This window comes from Fundulus heteroclitus, chromosome 22 (assembly GCF_011125445.2).
Source record: "Fundulus heteroclitus isolate FHET01 chromosome 22, MU-UCD_Fhet_4.1, whole genome shotgun sequence".
Taxonomy (NCBI): domain Eukaryota; kingdom Metazoa; phylum Chordata; class Actinopteri; order Cyprinodontiformes; family Fundulidae; genus Fundulus; species Fundulus heteroclitus.
In genome coordinates this window covers 788704-809086 of record NC_046382.1, presented here as the reverse complement: position 1 = coordinate 809086, position 20383 = coordinate 788704, and the positions used below count along the sequence as shown (strand labels likewise).

Below are 20383 nucleotides of genomic sequence, written 5' to 3'. Positions count from 1 at the left end.
CTTTATTCTATAAATCCAGTCTGCGGTAGATCCTTTTCATGGTTTTTCTAACTTTATTCTATAAATCCAGTCTGCAGTAGATCCTTTTCATGGTTTTTCTAACTTTATTTTATAAATCCAGTCTGCAGTAGATCCTTTTCATGGTTTTTCTAACTTTATTCTATAAATCCAGTCTGCGGTAGATCCTTTTCATGGTTTTTCTAACTTTATTCTATAAATCCAGTCTGCAGAAGATCCTTTTTATTGTTTTTCTAACTTTATCTTATAAATCCAGTCTGCAGTAGATCCTTTTCATGGTTTTTCTAACTTTATTCTATAAATCCAGTCTGCAGTAGATCCTTTTCATGTTTTTTCTAACTTTATTCTATAAATCCAGTCTGCAGTAGATCCTTTTCATGGTTTTTCTAACTTTATTCTATAAATCCAGTCTGCAGTAGATCCCTTTAACAGATTTTCTAACTTTATTCTATAAATCCAGCCTGCAGTAGATCCTTTTCATGGTTTTTCTAACTTTATTCTATAAATCCAGTCTGCAGTAGATCCTTTTCATGGTTTTTCTAACTTTATTCTATAAATCCAGTCTGCAGTAGATCCTTTTCATGGTTTTTCTAACTTTATTCTATAAATCCAGTCTGCGGTAGATCCTTTTCATGGTTTTTCTAACTTTATTCTATAAATCCAGTCTGCGGTAGATCCTTTTCATGGTTTTTCTAACTTTATTCTATAAATCCAGTCTGCGGTAGATCCTTTTCATGGTTTTTCTAACTTTATTCTATAAATCCAGTCTGCAGTAGATCCTTTTCATGGTTTTTCTAACTTTATTTTATAAATCCAGTCTGCAGCAGATCCTTTTCATGGTTTTTCTAACTTTATTTTATAAATCCAGTCTGCAGCAGATCCTTTTCATGGTTTTTCTAACTTTATTCTATAAATCCAGTCTGCAGTAGATCCCTTTAACAGATTTTCTAACTTTATTCTATAAATCCAGCCTGCAGTAGATCCTTTTCATGGTTTTTCTAACTTTATTCTATAAATCCAGTCTGCAGTAGATCCTTTTCATGGTTTTTCTAACTTTATTCTATAAATCCAGTCTGCAGTAGATCCTTTTAATGGTTTTTCTAACTTTATTCTATAAATCCAGTCTGCGGTAGATCCTTTTCATGGTTTTTCTAACTTTATTCTATAAATCCAGTCTGCAGAAGATCCTTTTTATTGTTTTTCTAACTTTATCTTATAAATCCAGTCTGCAGTAGATCCTTTTCATGGTTTTTCTAACTTTATTTTATACATCCAGTCTGCGGTAGATCCTTTTCATGGTTTTTCTAACTTTATTCTATAAATCCAGTCTGCAGTAGATACTTTTCATGGTTTTTCTAACTTTATTCTATAAATCCAGTCTGCGGTAGATCCTTTTCATGGTTTTTCTAATGTTATTCTATAAATCCAGTCTGCAGTAGATACTTTTCATGGTTTTTCTAACTTTATTCTATAAATCCAGTCTGCGGTAGATCCTTTTCATGGTTTTTCTAACTTTATTCTATAAATCCAGTCTGCAGTAGATCCTTTTCATGGTTTTTCTAACTTTATTCTATAAATCCAGTCTGCAGTAGATCCCTTTAACAGATTTTCTAACTTTATTCTATAAATCCAGCCTGCAGTAGATCCTTTTCATGGTTTTTCTAACTTTATTCTATAAATCCAGTCTGCAGTAGATCCTTTTCATGGTTTTTCTAACTTTATTCTATAAATCCAGTCTGCAGTAGATCCTTTTCATGGTTTTTCTAACTTTATTCTATAAATCCAGTCTGCGGTAGATCCTTTTCATGGTTTTTCTAACTTTATTCTATAAATCCAGTCTGCGGTAGATCCTTTTCATGGTTTTTCTAACTTTATTCTATAAATCCAGTCTGCGGTAGATCCTTTTCATGGTTTTTCTAACTTTATTCTATAAATCCAGTCTGCAGTAGATCCTTTTCATGGTTTTTCTAACTTTATTTTATAAATCCAGTCTGCAGTAGATCCTTTTCATGGTTTTTCTAACTTTATTCTATAAATCCAGTCTGCGGTAGATCCTTTTCATGGTTTTTCTAACTTTATTCTATAAATCCAGTCTGCAGAAGATCCTTTTTATTGTTTTTCTAACTTTATCTTATAAATCCAGTCTGCAGTAGATCCTTTTCATGGTTTTTCTAACTTTATTCTATAAATCCAGTCTGCAGTAGATCCTTTTCATGTTTTTTCTAACTTTATTCTATAAATCCAGTCTGCAGTAGATCCTTTTCATGGTTTTTCTAACTTTATTCTATAAATCCAGTCTGCAGTAGATCCTTTTCATGGTTTTTCTAAATTTATTCTATAAACAAACAGTCAGAACAGGAAGTGGACTCCTGAAACCTCCCAGAGACCCAGTCAGCAGCGCCGCAGCAGAGGCTGCTGTGAGTCGGGTCCAGCTTTCAGCGCCCAGTCCGGCCCGCCGTCTCATCCTGACTCGGTATCGACAGCGGTGTCGCCTTCGCCCCCCCGTTCGATCGCTGCGTTCTGCGCTTCCTGCGAGCGCGACACCCGACCCGCCCAGCGAGGGAGGCTGTCTGCGTGTTTGCTGCAGCCGGAGCAGCGCGGGGATCGGGTTCCACGGCGTTCTCTGCATGGCAGCGATTCCCTCAGAGAGGACCTGAGGGCGGGGCCGGTACCTGCAGGAGGTCAAGCAGGACCCTGGAAACCCCCGACCCGGTTCTTCCCTCAGGAGGAGGCAGGAGGAGGAGGAACGCTCCCAGATCTGCTCAGGCATTTAGAAACCTGAGACCTGGACAGATCTTCACCCGTCATGGCTGACAGACGACCCTTCATCTGGATCAGATAAAGGACCAGGAGCCTGGAGGAGGATCGATGAGGACCAGCGCAGCAGATGGCAACAGAAGCTGCTCTCCTGGTGTCCTGTTCTCCTGTTCCTGGGTGACGACAGGCTGCACTGGGAGATGAACGAGCTTCATCTCAGGCTCTGAGGGTCCTGGTCCCTCTGCTGTGCTGCAGATGGGAACCCATCAGGCTCTCCTCGGGTCAGCAGAGCCAGATGTGGACCATGGCCTAGAAAAGCAGCCTAACCCTCTGTGGAGCAGCTGGACTCCTCCATGGAGGTAAACCAGGAGAACGCTGCAGCTCCTCCACATCACAGGCTGTAGAGATCACGGCTCAGGAGGGAGGATCTTCTCACAGGACAACTAGTAACGACTCTGGCCTTAATGGCAGAGCGGCACGAAGAAAGAGATCAATGAAAGAAAGTCCTAAGAAGTTCTGCTTGCTGCTCCACACCCTGAAGGAGACGAGGTGGTTCTGCTCAGGTGGGACCAGAACCTAATGAACACAACACCCCCACAGAGGAGCAGGGTGGTGTTAGCATCATGCTGGGGGACGTTCTCCTCCATGGATGGATGGAGCTGAACCAGAACCATCCTGGAGGAGAACCTTTAGAGGCTGGGTTGGAGGTCCACCTCCCTGCAGGAGAACCACCCTGACCAGAGACACTATGAAGAGTTCTGAAGGATTCAGAGTGGCCTAGTCAAAGTCCAGACCCAAATCCTACTCAGAAAACTGATGTTTACGACCTGAAGCAGCAACAGGTTCAGTCCGAGATGTTCACACCACTAAAGTTCTGGTCCAGAGGTGGTTCTGCCCCCTACTGGACCCGGCGCCACGTGTAACAGACCAGCGTGTTCTGCTGCTGCCGGGCCGGTCCAGATGTGTGTGTGCTGTGTGTGGGCGGGGTTGTGCAGCGGTTCTGCCAGACGGCGGTACCGGGTCGGGTCGGTACCGGGTCGGTACTTACCCATGCTGTTGGTGGAGCTGCACCACATGAGCAGACAGCCGGTGCAGAGCAGGTTGAGCGCTCCGAACAGCAGGATCCTCCACGACTGGAAGAAAGAGAGGAGCAGCCAGGAGTTAGCCAGGCCCAGAGGGTTCCAGCACCGGGTTACAGAACACCAGAACCGACCAGAACCGACCAGAACCGACCAGAACTGACCAGAACCGACACAGGTTAGCAGGACGACAACAACGACACAATCACACGGCACAGAAGATGAAGCTCTCTTTGTGTTGAAGCTCTTTCAGCATCAGGAGAGGCTCTCGTGTTCAAAGCTGCTTTATAAATAAAGTTTATTGGATTTAGACGAGTTAGCCTGATGGACACGGCTCCACCTGGACAATTAATCCCATCTGTAATATAATCACAACTTTAATAAACACAGCTTCCAAACGGCAGGCCTGCAGTTTCTGTCTACGTAACATTTTAGATCAGACGTTCTTTAGGCGTCAGTAATTATGTCTGAAGTGATTTTCCTCCACATGGAAGAGAAAAGCTGCAGCAGAGATATAATCTAGTTTTAATATTTGTTTTAGAGTTTATATAATCATAGTTTTTAGCAGAAACTGTCAGGAATCTCTCCACAGCATTAAGTTCTGGTCAGTTATTCCCTAATAATAATAATAATAATAATAATAATAATAATAATAATAATAATAATAATAATAATAATCTGATTAATAAAAACAGTTAATTTTTTAGTTTTAAATAGTCCTTGTTTATATCTTTAAGGACATTTTTGTTGCTTGTGTTTAATGCAGAGAAAAGTTAAATGGTAGTTATGATCTGATTAAAGCCACAAACTGGACGAGCCAATCAGGACGGCTGGGGGCGGGGTTTTCGTAGCCGTGACCAATCAGAGAAGCCACAATGGCGGCTGGCAGAGAGGAATGGTTCTGGTCCATTCAGCAACCGGGTCGGCAGGTTCTGCTCATTCACTCCTGGGTCATCACAGCACAGAACCAGCAGCTGATCTGGAACCTGATATGATCTGCATGCTGCTAATTACAGCCGCTGATTAGCGGGTCGGTCCGGTTCTGGTTCTGTCCGGTTCTATTGGTGCGTTCTGATGTCATCCTGTTATTTTCTGCTCTTTCTTGTTTTATCTTTTGTCGTTTTTATCCGTTTTAGCCGGTTCTATGCTGGTTCTGGTCTCATTTCATCTGTTCTCTGGTTACATCCCGGTTCTGACCCAAACCCAAAACTCAGAACACCAACCGGACCCAGACCTCAGACAGAACCGGCCTCGGTAAAAGGTCCTGATGGGACGGTAACTGAAGCGGCTGAAGAGGAGAGCTGAGCCTCAGCAGAACATGTTTACAGGTTCTGACAGAACCGTTCAGAAGTCCAGTAGGCGATGAGGACAGAACCACTGGGCCAGAACAGAACCATGGATCAAGCCAACCTCCTCCTACCGGACCAGAACCACAGAGGAGGGGCGGTGGTTTGGGCTTTTAATGCTGCCACCGGTTCTGAGTACGGGTTCTGGTTCTGAGATTCAATTCAATTAAATTCAATTTTATTTATATAGCGCCAAATCATGAAACATGTCATCTCAAGGCACTTTACAAAGTCAAGTTCAATCATATTATACAGATTGGGTCAGATTATACAGATTGGTCAAAAATGTCCTATATAAGGAAACCAGTTGATTGCATCAAAGTCCCGACAAGCAGCATTCACTCCTGGGGAACCGTAGAGCCACAGGGAGAGTCATCTGCATTGTACATGGCTTTGCTGCAATCCCTCATACTGAGCAAGCATGAAGCGACAGTGGGAAGAAAAACTCCCCATTAACGGGAAGGAAAAACCTCCGGCAGAACCGGGCTCAGTATGAACGGTCATCTGCCTCGACCGACTGGGGTTACAGAAGACAGAGCAGAGACACAACAAGAGAGACAAAAAAGCACAGAAGCACACATTGATCTAGTAATCTGTTCTACATTAGATGGTAGTAGCAGGTGAGTCGTCTTCTCTGGATGATGTCAAAGTTAACAGAACGCCAGACCAGGTGTACCTACTATGAAGAGAAAAGAGAGAGAACAGAAAGTTAAAGCAGAAATGACAACACATAATGCATAATTGAAGAACAGTAGAACTCAATATAGTGAGAAAATTAGGTCCTGATATACTCCAGTAACCTAAGCCTATAGCAGTAAAACTATAAAGGTAGCTGAGAGTAACATGAGTCACTAGTTATAATTTTTGTCAAAAAGAAAAGTTTTAAGCCTAGTCTTAAAAGTAGACAGGGTGTCTGCCTCACGGACCAAAACTGGGAGTTGGTTCCACAGGAGAGGAGCCTGATAGCTAAAGGATCTGCCTCCCATTCTACTTTTAGAGACTCTAGGAACCACCAGCAGACCTGCAGTCTGAGAGCGAAGTGCTCTGTTAGGAACATACGGGGTAATCAGAGCTCTGATATATGATGGAGCTTGATTATTAAGGGCTTTATACGTTAGAAGAAGAATTTTAAATTCTATTCTTGATTTAACAGGAAGCCAATGAAGGGAAGCTAAAATTGGAGAAATATGATCCCTCTTGTTGATTTTCATCAGAACTCTTGCCGCAGCATTTTGGATCAGCTGAAGGCTTTGAACTGCATTTTGTGGACTTCCTGATAGTAAAGAATTACAATAGTCCAGCCTTGAAGTAACAAATGCATGGACTAGTTTTTCAGCATCACTCCTGGACAGAATGTTTCTAATTTTGGCGATATTCCTGAGGTGAAAAAAGGAAACTCTGGAAACCTGTTTAATATGGGATTTAAATGACATGTCTTGGTCAAAAATAACACCAAGATTTTTTACTTTATTACCAGAGGCCAAGTTAATGCCACCCAGATTAAGTGATTGGTTAAGAAGTTTATTTTTTGAGGACTCTGGCCCAAAGATTACAACTTCTGTCTTGTCAGAATTTAGATGCAGGAAATTTAAAGTCATCCAGCTTTTGATGTCATCAAGACATGACTGCAGTCGAAGTAACTGATTGGATTCATCAGGATTTATGGATAAATATAGCTGAGTATCATGAACGATCCGGTCCACTGTGAGCTCCTCCGTACACCACAGTGTTCTGAAACCAAAACCCACCAGAACATCTAAACCCGACTGGCCAAAACGGCCTAGTCCAAGTCCAGACCAGAACCGGACTCTGGCTGAGCGAACAGAACAATGGAACCTTAAACCCGTCGGGTCGGCAGGTTCTGTTCCAGGTTCTGCTCAACGTGTCCAACTCTCTGGGCAGGAACCAACAGACAGACGTCGGGTCTGTCAGCAGAACCTCAGCTGGGTTCTGGGCTGTGGTGTTCAGAGGTCCAGGGACAGTTCTGGTTCTGGAGCGCTCTGCTGCCCCCATCAGAAGGTACCAGGAAGGTTCAGACCGGGCCTGGTGTTGTTGGTTCTGACTCCCAACGCTCGGTTCTGACTCCCAACGCTCGGTTCTGACTCCTAACGCTCGGTTCTGACTCCCAACGCTCGGTTCTGACTCCCAACAGGACCAGAAAGCAGGAGGAGGAGGCGCTGCCTACCCGTCTGTCGGAGGACACCAGCCTGAGCTCCTGCAGCAGCTTCCCAAAGACGGAGCGATGCGCCTTCCTGAACGGGTGGATGGTGCCCTGCAGGAGAAAGGAGGAGAAGGAAGGAGGGAAAAAGGAGGAAAGAAGGAGGAAAGGAGGAGAAAGAAGGGAAGGAGGAGGAGAAAGGAGGAAAGAAGGAGGGAAAAAGGAGGAGAAAGGAGGAAAGAAGGAGGGAAAAGTGTGAAAACACATACAATCTGCTGTAAACCATCAGATCCTCCTCTATGAAACTCGCCGTTTATTCCTGATTTTATTCTAGCTAAAACCAGAGCGGCCATGTTGGTGGGGTCATTTTCTCTGTCAGCACCACCAACCAAAGGGCTGCGGGTTGAATTCCCGTTCTATGGAGGCATCATGAGGGGTTTGGACTCTCAGCCTCCTGCCGACACAAAGCCTGGCCTATGCTGCCCCCACGTGGCGCCTCTTGGTATGACATGTCTGTGTTTAATTTACTTTACAATAACAATTTAAAATTGTCCAGTTGAAAGAATTTCTGGGCCACAAACAATATGCATATTTTAAAAAAAAAATTAGATTTTTTATCTATTTAACTAAAGTAAACATGCAACCTTTTAATATAATAAAGTTAATGTCGATCAAATAGATCGATAAATACATCTAAATAACATCGATGTGACGAATAAGTTTAAGAGTTTTGCTTTATTGCCTCTTCAAAAGAAAAAAGCCTGGAGTTTCCTATATTTTTGGGGGATTGATTAGTTTCTACTTCGTCTTTAATAAAACATTTTAGCTATAAAACAGGATCTGAGGACCTCTGTCTGGTTTACTGAGTTCACTGGAACGGCGTCTCCAGGTCTGCGTTGCATTTACTGCTGAACTAAAGTCAAAGCAAAACAAAAGATGTCGTGCTGTATTTAAAGTTCCAGGACGATATTATTTTTATGACTAAATCCTTTGAAGCCCCTGGTGTGTCTGAACAGGAAGTGCAGCCTGAGACCAACAGCGCTGCTGTTAGAAGGACGCTCAGACAGGAAAGCTGCAGATTTCATCAGGAAATCAGCCTTAAAGAGTTCACTTCTCAGTAAAAAGGCTTCCCTTCACCACAGGAGGACAGCTGGTAGCGGTGAAGCGTGGAGGAGTCCAGCAGGATGGACTGAGATGTTCCAGAAACGGACTTCTGCTGTCATCCACAGACGTCCAGGAAGCTGGAGGACTGCGTCTCCTGAGGGGGGCGCTACTGAGCCGTGATCCAAAGCGTTCAGTTTTCCAGACACCGGCAGCAGGAAGTTCAGCTTCAAGCACAACAAGGCGTCAGAAGCTGACAGGATGGAAAGCAGGCTGATGCTTCTGGAGAAGATGTTTTCTGCCAGCATTCCTCCTGATTGTTCAGGAGACAAGAAGTCCAGTTTGGTGCCAGCAGAGGGTTCTGACCCAGAGCAGCCGCAGCGTCTCGTTCAGGGAAGATCAGGTTCTTTAAGTTCCTCTGACCAAGTTTCAAGACCCCAGGAACAGCTGGAGAACATCTCTGGATATCCCAGCATGAAGGAGCAAAAGGTCCCAGAACACCAGGAACGTTGGACCTCAAAGACCACCTGTGGTGTTGCTGCCTCTGCTGACTTCTGTAAAGCTCAGCTAAATAATCAGCCAAAAGTTAAATAAATCAGCCAAAAGCTAAAAAAAAAAAAATCAGCCAAAAGCTAAATAAATCAGCCAAAAGCTAAAAAAAAAATCAGCCAAAAGCTAAATAATCAGCCAAAAGCTAAATAAATCAGCCAAAAGCTAAATAAATCAGCCAAAAGCTAAATAATCAGCCAAAAGTTAAATAAATCAGCCAAAAGCTAAATAATCAGCCAAAAGCTAAATAATCAGCCAAAAGTTAAATAATCAGCCAAAAGCTAAATAATCAGCCAAAAGCTAAAAAAAAATCAGCCAAAAGCTAAATAAATCAGCCAAAAGCTAAAAAAAAAAATCAGCCAAAAGCTAAAAAAAAAAATCAGCCAAAAGCTAAATAAATCAGCCAAAAGCTAAAAAAAAAAATCAGCCAAAAGCTAAATAATCAGCCAAAAGTTAAATAAATCAGCCAAAAGTTAAATAATCAGCCAAAAGCTAAATAATCAGCCAAAAGCTAAATAATCAGCCAAAAGTTAAATAATCAGCCAAAAGCTAAATAATCAGCCAAAAGCTAAAAAAAAAAAATCAGCCAAAAGCTAAATAAAAAAATCAGCCAAAAGCTAAATAAATCAGCCAAAAGCTAAAAAAAAAAATCAGCCAAAAGCTAAATAATCAGCCAAAAGCTAAATAAATCAGCCAAAAGCTAAATAAATCAGCCAAAAGCTAAATAAATCAGCCAAAAGCTAAATAATCAGCCAAAAGTTAAATAATCAGCCAAAAAGCTAAATAAATCAGCCAAAAGCTAAATAATCAGCCAAAAGTTAAATAAATCAGCCAAAAGTTAAATAATCAGCCAAAAGTTAAATAATCAGCCAAAAGTTAAATAAATCAGCCAAAAGTTAAATAAATCAGCCCAAAGCTAAATAATCAGCCAAAAGTTAAATAATCAGCCAAAAGTTAAATAAATCAGCCAAAAGCTAAATAAATCAGCCAAAAGCTAAATAATCAGCCAAAAGTTAAATAATCAGCCAAAAAGCTAAATAAATCAGCCAAAAGCTAAATAATCAGCCAAAAGTTAAATAAATCAGCCCAAAGCTAAATAATCAGCCAAAAGTTAAATAATCAGCCAAAAGTTAAATAAATCAGCCAAAAGTTAAATAAATCAGCCCAAAGCTAAATAATCAGCCAAAAGTTAAATAATCAGCCAAAAGTTAAATAAATCAGCCAAACAGCTTTAGGCTGATTGTGTTTTGGTCTCAAGCTGCAGTTTTATTGTATTTGATCTTAACCTTGTGTTTAGTTCTGTTGTCTCTTATGAAGCACTGTGATGCTATATTTATATATAAAACATGTCGTCTATTGTGAAGCCCCGTGTGATTCCATCTGTGAAAGTACAAAATAAACAACTACATAGTGATGAAGTTTGTGAAGCGTCTGGGGGGGGGGGGGGCTCACCAGGACGTAGGCGTCGTGCTCCTGCTTCTTCCGGTGCACGGCAGCGTCTGCAGAGACAAACACGCTCGGTCAACACGGAGCCTCAGGGTGGACCAGTGGAACCATGAGAACCAGGCGCTCCTCTCTGGGTTCTGGAGCAGAAGACGGCGCCGGTCCGGTTCTACTCCACATATCCTGCTGATGAGCCTCCAGTCTGTAGCTCCACCAGCAGAGCCTGTCCTCATGGAGTAAAACCACCAGCAGCAAACATTTAGTTTTATCCTCATCCTTTACCACAGCAGGGCGGCCATGTTGGATTTAGGTGCTCTTTGAATTCAGAGCAACTCTCAGACCAGATGCGTGACATGAAATCAAGTTTTTCACATTATTGTTTTAGTTTCTTATTGTGAAACAAAATGATTAATGGGATTTGGCTTAATAAAGTCAGATTTTATTTTGAAGCCCTTCTTCCAGCCACGACCTTCATCCCCTTTAGGTCCAGTTAGCTCCTGACACGTCACGCTCTAAAGGAAGATGAAGAAGGTGCTCCAGCTACTCCTCTAATTACATTAATGTGTAGTTACTCCTGTCCTGTGTGTAGTCTGTTAATGTCCTGTTGCTGTCTCGCCTGTTTTAGATAATTAATCACTCAGGAACAACGTGAAAACTGCTGGTTTCTCCTCCTCTGCTGGAAGGAGAACGGAGCATGGAAAGCTTTGGCCCATCAGGTCCAGCCTACACAGAGCGTCTTCACCCTTTTCCTGTGACTAAAGGAAGGACAACCAGAATGTCCTCTTTGATGGAGACACTTAATGAATCTCCAGTCTTAACGAGAGCTTAAGAACCAAGTGGCTCCACAGAGCAGCGCCTCCTTCTGCTCCTGAAACAGACTGAGCATCAGTCTGCTCCTCCCCGACTGTCCATGGATTCTCTGCCCTGCTGCTCATGAACTTTACCACTGACTCAGTTCAAAGCCTTTCTTTTCAGCAGAAGTCATAGAAACCATTAAACACAAGGAGAATAAAAAACTCAAGGATGTTAAAGCAGCGACTCACGAGGAGCAGCACACAGAGGCGCCGCCTCAGGGACGCCTGACTGCAGCTGCCGGTTTAAACCTTCCGAGGCAGGTGGATCAAATCCATCAATTTGATTTAATACAGATGTAACAAAGTCACTTTTTCTGAGGAGCAGCAGTTAGGGTTAGCACTGATACCTGGCAACAAGGTTAACTGAGCTCCAGGTTAACTGGGCTCTGGGTTAACTGGGCTCCAGGTTAACTGGGCTCCAGGTTAATTGGGCTCAGGGTTAACTGGGCTCCTGGTTAAATGGGCTCCTGGTTAACGGTGCTCCGGGTTAAATGGGCTCCTGGTTAAATGGCTCCTGGTTAAATGGCTCCTGGTTAAATGGCTCCGGGTTATCTGGGCTCCGGGTTAACTGGGCTCCGGGTTAACTGGGCTCCTGGTTTGCTTAGGTTTGCTTAGGCGAGGCGGTGAGTTAGGGGGATGGGGTGAGGTGGGGGGGTTAGCCGACACGTTTTCCGCAGAGCGGGGGGGCGGGGGGGGACACGTTTTACGCGGACCAACTCGCGGAGCGGGGGGTATCCATGTGTTTTTTCCCTGCCATTCACGCACGCGCAAAAGCAACAACAACAAACCGCGTGTTAACGTCACATTTTTATTATTTTTTTTGGAATGTTGCCGAGGCGGTAGTGTGAGTTTGGCGAGGCGGCTGCATCGCCAAGATAGCGCTGCGGGAAACCCTGGGACTCCTGGTTAACTGATCTACAGGTTAATTGGGCTCCAGGTTAATTGGGCTCCAGGTTACTGGGCTCCAGGTTAATTGGGCTCCAGGTTACTGGGCTCCTGGTTAACTGGGCTCCAAGTTAACTGGGCTCCAGGTTACTGGGCTCCTGGTTAACTGGGCTCCAGGTTACTGGGCTCCTGGTTAACTGGGCTCCAGGCTGACATCTCTGTGACGGACTGGCGGCCGGTCCAGGGTGACCCCAGCAGGGACCAGCTCCATGGGACCTAGCAGGGACCGGTGGGGGTGGCTTTCCCCGTGGCTTAACAGAGACATGGTCCTGGTTCTGGTCCAGCTGTTCTGTTCACAGCTGGAGACTAAAACCGGTCAAAGCCTCTTCCTCTGCGACCCAGAGCTGTTTTTTTAAACCGTGGTTAACCATAGAAGCAGATCTGCAGGGTTCCTCCTCACTGATCATCTGGATCTGACCCAGCTTACAGTGGGATGAAGCCGTAACCATGGTAACTGGTACTGGATCAGACCCGAATGGGCTGAACTGGGTTTAACGGACCCATAAACAGGGTCACACACACACACAAAGTTCTGACGAAGAGGTCCACGGTGAGGCTAAAGCTGCGGCTACACGATGCTAACAGCTGTTAGCAAAGCTAGCATAACAAACCTGGCTCTTTGATGTTGATGACGTCCACCGACACCATGTCCGGTTTGTCCAGCGGAACCACCTTCCGCTCGGTCACCCCGGACGGAACCACGTCCGGCTTGGATCCGAACTTTCTGGGGTAGAAATCCCCCGCAGTCTGGTAAGACAGACCCGGAGACGTGGACATCATCCCGTCCATCGCCATCTTGGACTTCCGCCTCCTTCGTCTTCTTCGTCTTCTTCTTCTTCTTCTCTTGGAAGTGGACACAGGTTCACTGCTGCCCCCTGCAGGCTCACTTCACAACGTCATTTCTCAGCAACAAAGCGATGAAAGGTTTTATTCTATCACAGGTAAAACTGTAAAGCTGCTGGTTTACATTTTTACGAAATATTAGATTATATTAAATTAACCCACACATTTCAGACATGCTGGACGATAAGAAAAGATTCAGAGGCGCTTAAATCTGGCTTGGGTAATATATTGGGTAAATATTTACACAAATACTTCTAGTTTGAAACACATTATTTATATTATATTATATTATTTATATTATAATAATTATATTTATGGTCCCTATGGGGCAAATCATTTGCAGGAGAGTCCACTTAGTCTACACACAACAAGAAATACAAAAATGAAAAAAGATTAAATCAGGTCCCCTGGCAGTACAACTGGAATAACTTAAAAACATAAATGCTAAAGGAATAAAAGACCCAGGTACCAGTTTAATCAATGACTCCAGAAGCCCAGCAGCAGATCTACGACGTGCCAAGTTGTTGGCATCAAAGCAGCCAAATGAAATGTTGTGATGGGACCTTTAGAGAGCTGTGCAAAAACAGCTGTCTGCAAACCTCAGTGACCTAAACTGAAAGAGTCAAACAGCTGGAGAGTAACTGTTGCTGTAGATGTTTTAACGCCGGTGGATCATTAAGCACTTTTTCGTCTGACTGTCAGCAGTGGACTCAGTCCTCCACCCACCAGGAGTCCTCTGCAGTGAAGGAGATGGAGCTTCAGATGAGAGGATGAATTAGGGCTGCAGTTTACCCAGGATGCCCCAGACTGAATTCATTCTTCCTCAATATGTGTACGACACATAATTACTCAGTTTATGGTTCTAGATCAACTTCACTGGTGTAAAGTGAGTTTGCTTCCAAATAAATTTAAAATTGCTTAAAGACTAACTTTTCCAGTATTTCAGACAAAAAGGCAATTTATGAATTTATAGAATTTGCCAAGACTTCAGGATGAATGTTTGCCTTTCTAAGCAATGGTTGGACAGCAGCATTGTTTAAAAAAGCCTTGGACACAGCCTGAGGACAATGAGGAATTTACAATTCCCAATAAATAAGGCCCAATCACACCAAAAGTATCTTTAAGCAAATTTGGTGGAAGACAATCAAGTGGACAATTACAGGAGCTTCACTTATATATAACATCAGATAGATCACTGAGAGAAACAAGTTCAAGCATCTTAAAAGAAACAGAGTGAGCTGAGTTCATGGAGGAATCAACAATTAAATCAGAATAGCAGAATTCTTATCTACAAATAAGATTTGGAAGCTGTCACACAAAGTTTGTTTGTAATATTTTGACTTTTACTCAATAAATAATCTAATGAAAATCTAATGAAAAGGAATGGCCTCATGTTGCTGTTTGCATGGCAGCACATAAACATCAGAAGAAGTGATGTTTACAGTGAAAATGGCAAACTGCTTCAGAGGAGCACTGAGCTGCAGAAGCATTTGGACCAAAAAGATTTAAAGACGTTTCTCATTCATGCAATCAAAGAGGCAGAAGGAAAGACGGGGACCCTCACTGATTTGTGTCCCCTGTGATGGTGACACCATGTGGACCAAACCTGGGTCCAGCGCTACAAAGGCTGTTTTGTTTGCAGCCCTGGGCCAAGAGACGCTGTGAACCCTCCTGAACCAGCAGCTCTGAGCAACACTGACATGTAAATAGGAGGCACTGAGCCGGGGCAATGATGATGGCTAGTGGGAGGCTTTAGTTCAGAGTGCTGCAGAGAAACAAAAGCAGAGTAAAACGAATTAAACTGTGAATAAAGTTAAATGGATCAATTCTTTTAGTTTGGTTGGGTAAGCAGCTCGGACCTGAAGGCATTTTCTGCATCCCGGCTGCAGCCTAGATCCCTGGTTGTTCAGTCCAGACAGCACAAAGAAAAGACTCAGGTTAAAAACGCCTTTTAAACAGCACGGATGATGTGATCGTGTTCATTGTGTGCAAAAATGGCACGATGGTCCAAACAGGGCGAATATGATGGTGCTGCACTAAAGACACAGAGGTGGAGACATTTATTGGTTCATCTGAGAGCAACGAGATACCCTGGAATAGAAAAATACAGACTTAGAAATATATCAATAAAACAATCCTGTGGATGGATGGATGGATGGATGGATAATGGATAATGAATTGAAGGATGGATGGATGGTGGATGGATGGATAGATGGATGGTAGGATGGATAATGGATGGATGGATGAATGATGGATGAATGAATGATGGATGGATTTATGAATGGGTGGATGGGTGGATGGAGGGATGAATGTAAGGCAAGGCAAGACAAGGCAAATTTATTTATATAGCACAATTCAGTACAGAGACAATGCAAAGTGCTTTACATGATTAAAATATAGGAATAAAAGCAAGTAGGGATAGAATGCAGAAACAAAAAAAATAACCTTAAAAACAGTAAAACAGTTTAACTTGAACATTCAAAGGCAATTTTAAACAAATATGTTTTTAATCTCGATTTAAAGGAACTCAGGCTTTCCGCACTTTTACAGTTTTCTGGGAGTTTGTTCCAGATCAGTGGAGCATAGGAACTAAATGCTGCTTCTCCATATCTGGTTCTGGTTCTGGTTCTGCAGAGCAGGCTGGAGCCAGAAGACCTGAGTGATCTGGATGGTTGATACACTGATAACAAGTCTGTGATGGATTTAGGTGCTAATTCAGGGATTTATAGACTAACAGAAGTATTTTAAAGTCTATTCTCTGAGATCCAGGGAGCCAGTGTAAGGACTATAGAACTGGGGTGATGTTCTCTACGTTCTTAGTCTTAGTGAGGACTTCAGAACCGGGTCCATGTTCTCTACGTTCTTAGTCTTAGTGAGGACGCGGGCAGCAGCGTTCTGGATCAGCTGCAGCGTTCTGATCCACTTTTTAGGCAGACCTGTGAAAACACCGTTGCAGTAATCAATTCTACTAAAAATAAACGCATGGATTAGTTTTTCTAGATCCTGCTGAGACATCAGTCCTTTAATCCTAGAAATGTTCCTCAGGTGATAGAAAGCTGACCTTGTAACTGTCTTTAGATGCTTTTGAAGGTTCAGGTCTGAGTCCATCACTACTCACAGATTTCGGGCCTGATCAGTGGTTCCTAGCTGAAGTGACTATAGCTGTGTGCTAACTTTTGATCTCTCCTCTATTGGTCCAAAAATTATTACTTCTGTTTTGTTTTTATTCAATTGGAGAACATTTTGGCACATCCACGTATTGATTTCTTCTAGGCATTTACTCAGTGCCTGAACTGGTTCATAGTCACCTGGTGACATGGTGATGTAGAGCTGTGTGTCGTCTGCATAGTTATGGTACCTGATGTTGTTTTTTATTATCTGAGCTAGAGGAGCATGGAGATATTGAATAGGAGGGGACCCAGGATGGACCCTTGGAGAACCCCACATGTGATTTTTGTCATCTCTGATGTAAAGTTACCTACTGATACAAAAAATTCCCTGACCTTTAAGTAGGATTTAAACCAGTGGAGAGCTGTACCAGAGAGGCCGACCCAGTTCTCCAGGCGCTCTAACAGGATGGAGTGATCAACAGTATCAATGCTGCAATGAGGTCCAATAGAACCAACACTGAGGTTCTTCCACAGTCTGTATTTATACGGATGTCATTAAAAACCTTGATAAGGGCGGTCTCTGTACTGTGGTGAGCACGGAAACCTGACTGGAAAACGTCAAACCGGCTGGTCGTTGTTAAGAAGGTGTTTAATTGTTGAAATACAGCTTTTTCAATGATCTTACTGATAAAGGGGAGGTTTGAGATGGGCCTGTAGTTCTGGAGTAGAAGTTTGTCTAAATTGTTCTTTTTTAACAGTGGTTTGATAATTGCTGTTTTTAGGGACTGGGGGAAAACACCTGACAGACGTGTTTATTATCTGAGTCAGATCAGACGCTATGACAGGTAAAACTTTTTTAAAGAAAGCTGTGGGGAGAACATCAAGGCAGCTTGAGGAGGAACTTAACTGCTGAATGATCTGCTCTAAGCTTTTGTGGTTTATTTTGCTGAAATGGGACATTTTGTCAGAAGTAGTTCCAGCTGAATAAAGCATTGGTTCTGGTGTTGATATGGTAGTACAAACAGGTCCTCTAATTTTTAGGATTTTTTCAGTAAAGAAGTTAAATTCATTGCAGGCCCTGATGGAGTGGAGTTCTGAAGCCACGGACACAGGAGGATTTGTTAGCCTGTCAACTGTGGAAAAAAAGACACGAGCATTATTAATGTTTTTCTTGATGATCTCTGAGAAGAAAGATTCTCTTGCATTTTTAAGTTGTACGTTATATCTGTAAAGTCTCTCTTTATAGATGTCATAGTGAACCTGGAGTCTCATCTTTCTCCACCTGCGTTCAGCTTTCCGACATTCCCTTTTCTCACCTCTAACTGATGGAGCATTTCTCCAAGGAGATTTATTCTTCCCGTAAAAAACCTTCACTTTAACTGGAGCAATGCAGTTAATGATGTCTGAGACTTTAGACTGAAAGTTATCTACTAGCTCATCTACTGAGTTGCAGCCCAAGGTTGAAGTAGCAGAGTAAGCTTGAATAAAAGTTTCAGTGGCATTGTCCTTAAAGGTGCGTTTTCTTACGATGTCCCTTTAGCTAAATGAGTCACTGGAAATGATACATTCAAAGGTAACGGAGAAGTGATCGCATAAGGCAACATCAGTTACATTGACCTGTGAAATGTTTAGACCTTTAGTCATGATCAAGTCTAAAATATGTCCCTGTTTGTGTGTTGGCTGTTTAACATGTTGACTTAAACCAAAGTTTCTAAGTGTGTCACACAGTTCTTTTGCACTTCTGTCTTCAGGGTTGTCAACGTGAAAGTTGAAGTCTCCCACAATAATTAAAAAGTCATAATAAACACATATCACAGACAGCAGGTCACTAAAATCATTAAAAAAGTTTGATGTGGACTTAGGAGGCCTGTACACATTCAGAAACATAGTTCGTACCGGGCTCTTTACCTTGAGAGCCAAATGTTCAAAAGAGTCAAATCTTTCCAAGAACACCTTTTTACATTTTAGTGAATCATTAAACAATGTTGCTACTCTTCCACCTTTCCTTTTCTGTCTGCTCTCACAAAGAAAATTGTAGTTTGGAGGAGTCGACTCCAGCAGAATGGCTGCTTCATTAGATTCATGCAGCCATGTTTCTGTTAAAAACATAACATCAAGATTATTGTCAATAATGAAGTCATTAATTAAAAGGGATTTTCCTGACAGAGATCTAATGTTTAGTAAACCCAGTTTATATGACTTAGTGGTTGATAATGTCTCTGTGACAGGTTGCATCTGACAGTTTATGACTTTTAAGTATTTGTTCCTGTTTATCCTTTTGTTTTTCTTATTTCTGCCACGTATCATCACAGATATTCCATAATCTCCGGCAAAAGGCCCAGGCTGAACCTGGGAACTGTCGTGTGTGATAAACGTGTGGCCAGGGCCCAATCTGTATCACAGTGAAGTAATTTGGAGTTCCTCAGTACCAGAGTGTTCTGTGATACGTGGAGGAGGAGGATCTGAGGCTCTGAGGCTCTGAGGCCTTTGGAGAATCCTGGTTTATTCACAGCAGAATGGCTATGTGGAGAGGATGTCATCTGTAGGCCAATCTTAAATACTTTGTTCACGTTATAAGAAAAATCCAGAAAAGGAACTTCTGAGCTTTGTGGAGAAGAAGGGGAGGCAGGTCCAGTCTGGACTGGTGTTCGTGACGATGGAGGTTCTTGGTCCTCTCTTTGTCCTGCTGAGATCTGGGATGAATCGTCCTGTAGCTCTGACAAAGCCTCATTCTGTGTCATCTTTCTGACCGTCTTTATCTTGGCTTGTTCGGGCTGCACTGGGCTTATCATTTGTTTTGGCACTGGATGTACTTTGTTTTGGAACAAAGCTGATGGTGCATGGTTCACAGAATAGAATATGTTTGAAATCAGCCGTTTTGCACCTGACCTATTTAGAGAGAAACCATCTCTGTTGAACAGATGTCTCTTCTCCCAAAAGATGTTAAAGTTGTCTATGAACGTTACAGTTGTTTCTTTGCATGTTTCTTCCAGCCATTTGTTTAGCATCAGAATTCTGGAAAAAATCTCATCTCCACAATTAACGGGTGCGTGAGGGCCACTAAGAAACACCTTGACATTCAGGCCATCAACAATGTTCAACAAACGAATGTAATCCTCTTTTAATACTTCTGATTTTCTTATCTGGTTGACGTCCTTCAGGGCTTCAGCTTGTATTATGAGTTTTTCCAAGGTCGGACGTTCTTTCAAGACCCTTGGAAGGTCTGTCTGAAGGATGTCTGTTAAATCAGACACCAGGCCACAGTTCAGATCGTTATAAATCAACACCTCTGTGTTTTTCTTGTTACAGAAATGTTTAATCCCCCTTACAGATCCATTGCATAATATCAGGGTCCTTGGCCCTGTGGCATGTCTTTTCTCTGATGTCTTAGAACGAAAATCGTTGACATACCTCTGATTTTTGTCCTCCTGGGTCACATTTTGGAGCGGAGCAAATCTGTTTAGTAAAGGAATTCCAGCATTTCCAGCAGGTTTACTCCTATCATTTGTTTTGAGAACAGCCCGCTGTTGTTTCCCTTGTCCTGGGACATCTCTCTGTAGTCTCGGCCAGTTTTCTTTGTCTAGGCGTGGGGTTTGTTGATCCTTTGGTCTTGCACCCAGAGTGGTCCAGGGATTCTCATTTTCCTCAGGGAACTGTTTGTTCGCTGAGTCGCTGGGCTGGTGGTCACCGCTCGGAATCACAGGCAGGGTTGTTTCATTTCCATGCGCGGTGTTTACATCATAATTCACTTCAAGTCGACAGATTTTCAGTTCCATAACAGCTATCTTCTGTAAAAGCTTGTCAAAGTCCATTGTGTTGAAGGAAGGCATCTTTTCAAAATCAAAATAAAAAAATAAGTAAAAGAAAATAAATAAAAACTAAATCCAACTTTCTGTGGTTTAGGTTAAGAGATAAAAAGGAGATAAAAAGTAAAAGGCAGGAAAATGCAAGCAAGCAGAAAGCAGAGAAAAAAGCGTCCGAACAGGCAGAGAGGCAGAGAGCAAACTCTAGGTATCATCTATCTAAGCAGCTGACTGCCATGAAATAGGCTGTTTGTAACCTTTTCCAACCTTTTTGTAGGATGATAGATTGATGGATGGATGGATGGATGATGAATAATGGATTGATGGATGATGGATGGATGATGAATAATGGATTGATGGATGGATGAATGATGGAT

The 20383-nt window shown here is 42.7% G+C and overlaps 1 protein-coding gene across 1 annotated transcript in view; it reads right to left on the bottom strand.

Annotated features, from left to right (window-relative positions):
- LOC118557114 (zinc transporter 6-like) overlaps positions 1-13045 on the bottom strand; it is a 60892-nt gene extending 47847 nt beyond the window's left edge. The window contains exons 1-4 of the mRNA XM_036126314.1: positions 12862-13045; positions 10461-10507; positions 7386-7472; positions 3824-3908 (exon numbers count right to left, since the gene is read on the bottom strand). Of these exons, the coding sequence (XP_035982207.1) occupies positions 3824-3908; positions 7386-7472; positions 10461-10507; positions 12862-13045 (403 nt within the window). The remainder of the gene's footprint in view (positions 1-3823; positions 3909-7385; positions 7473-10460; positions 10508-12861) is intronic.
- Between the last annotated feature and the right edge of the window lie 7338 nt (positions 13046-20383).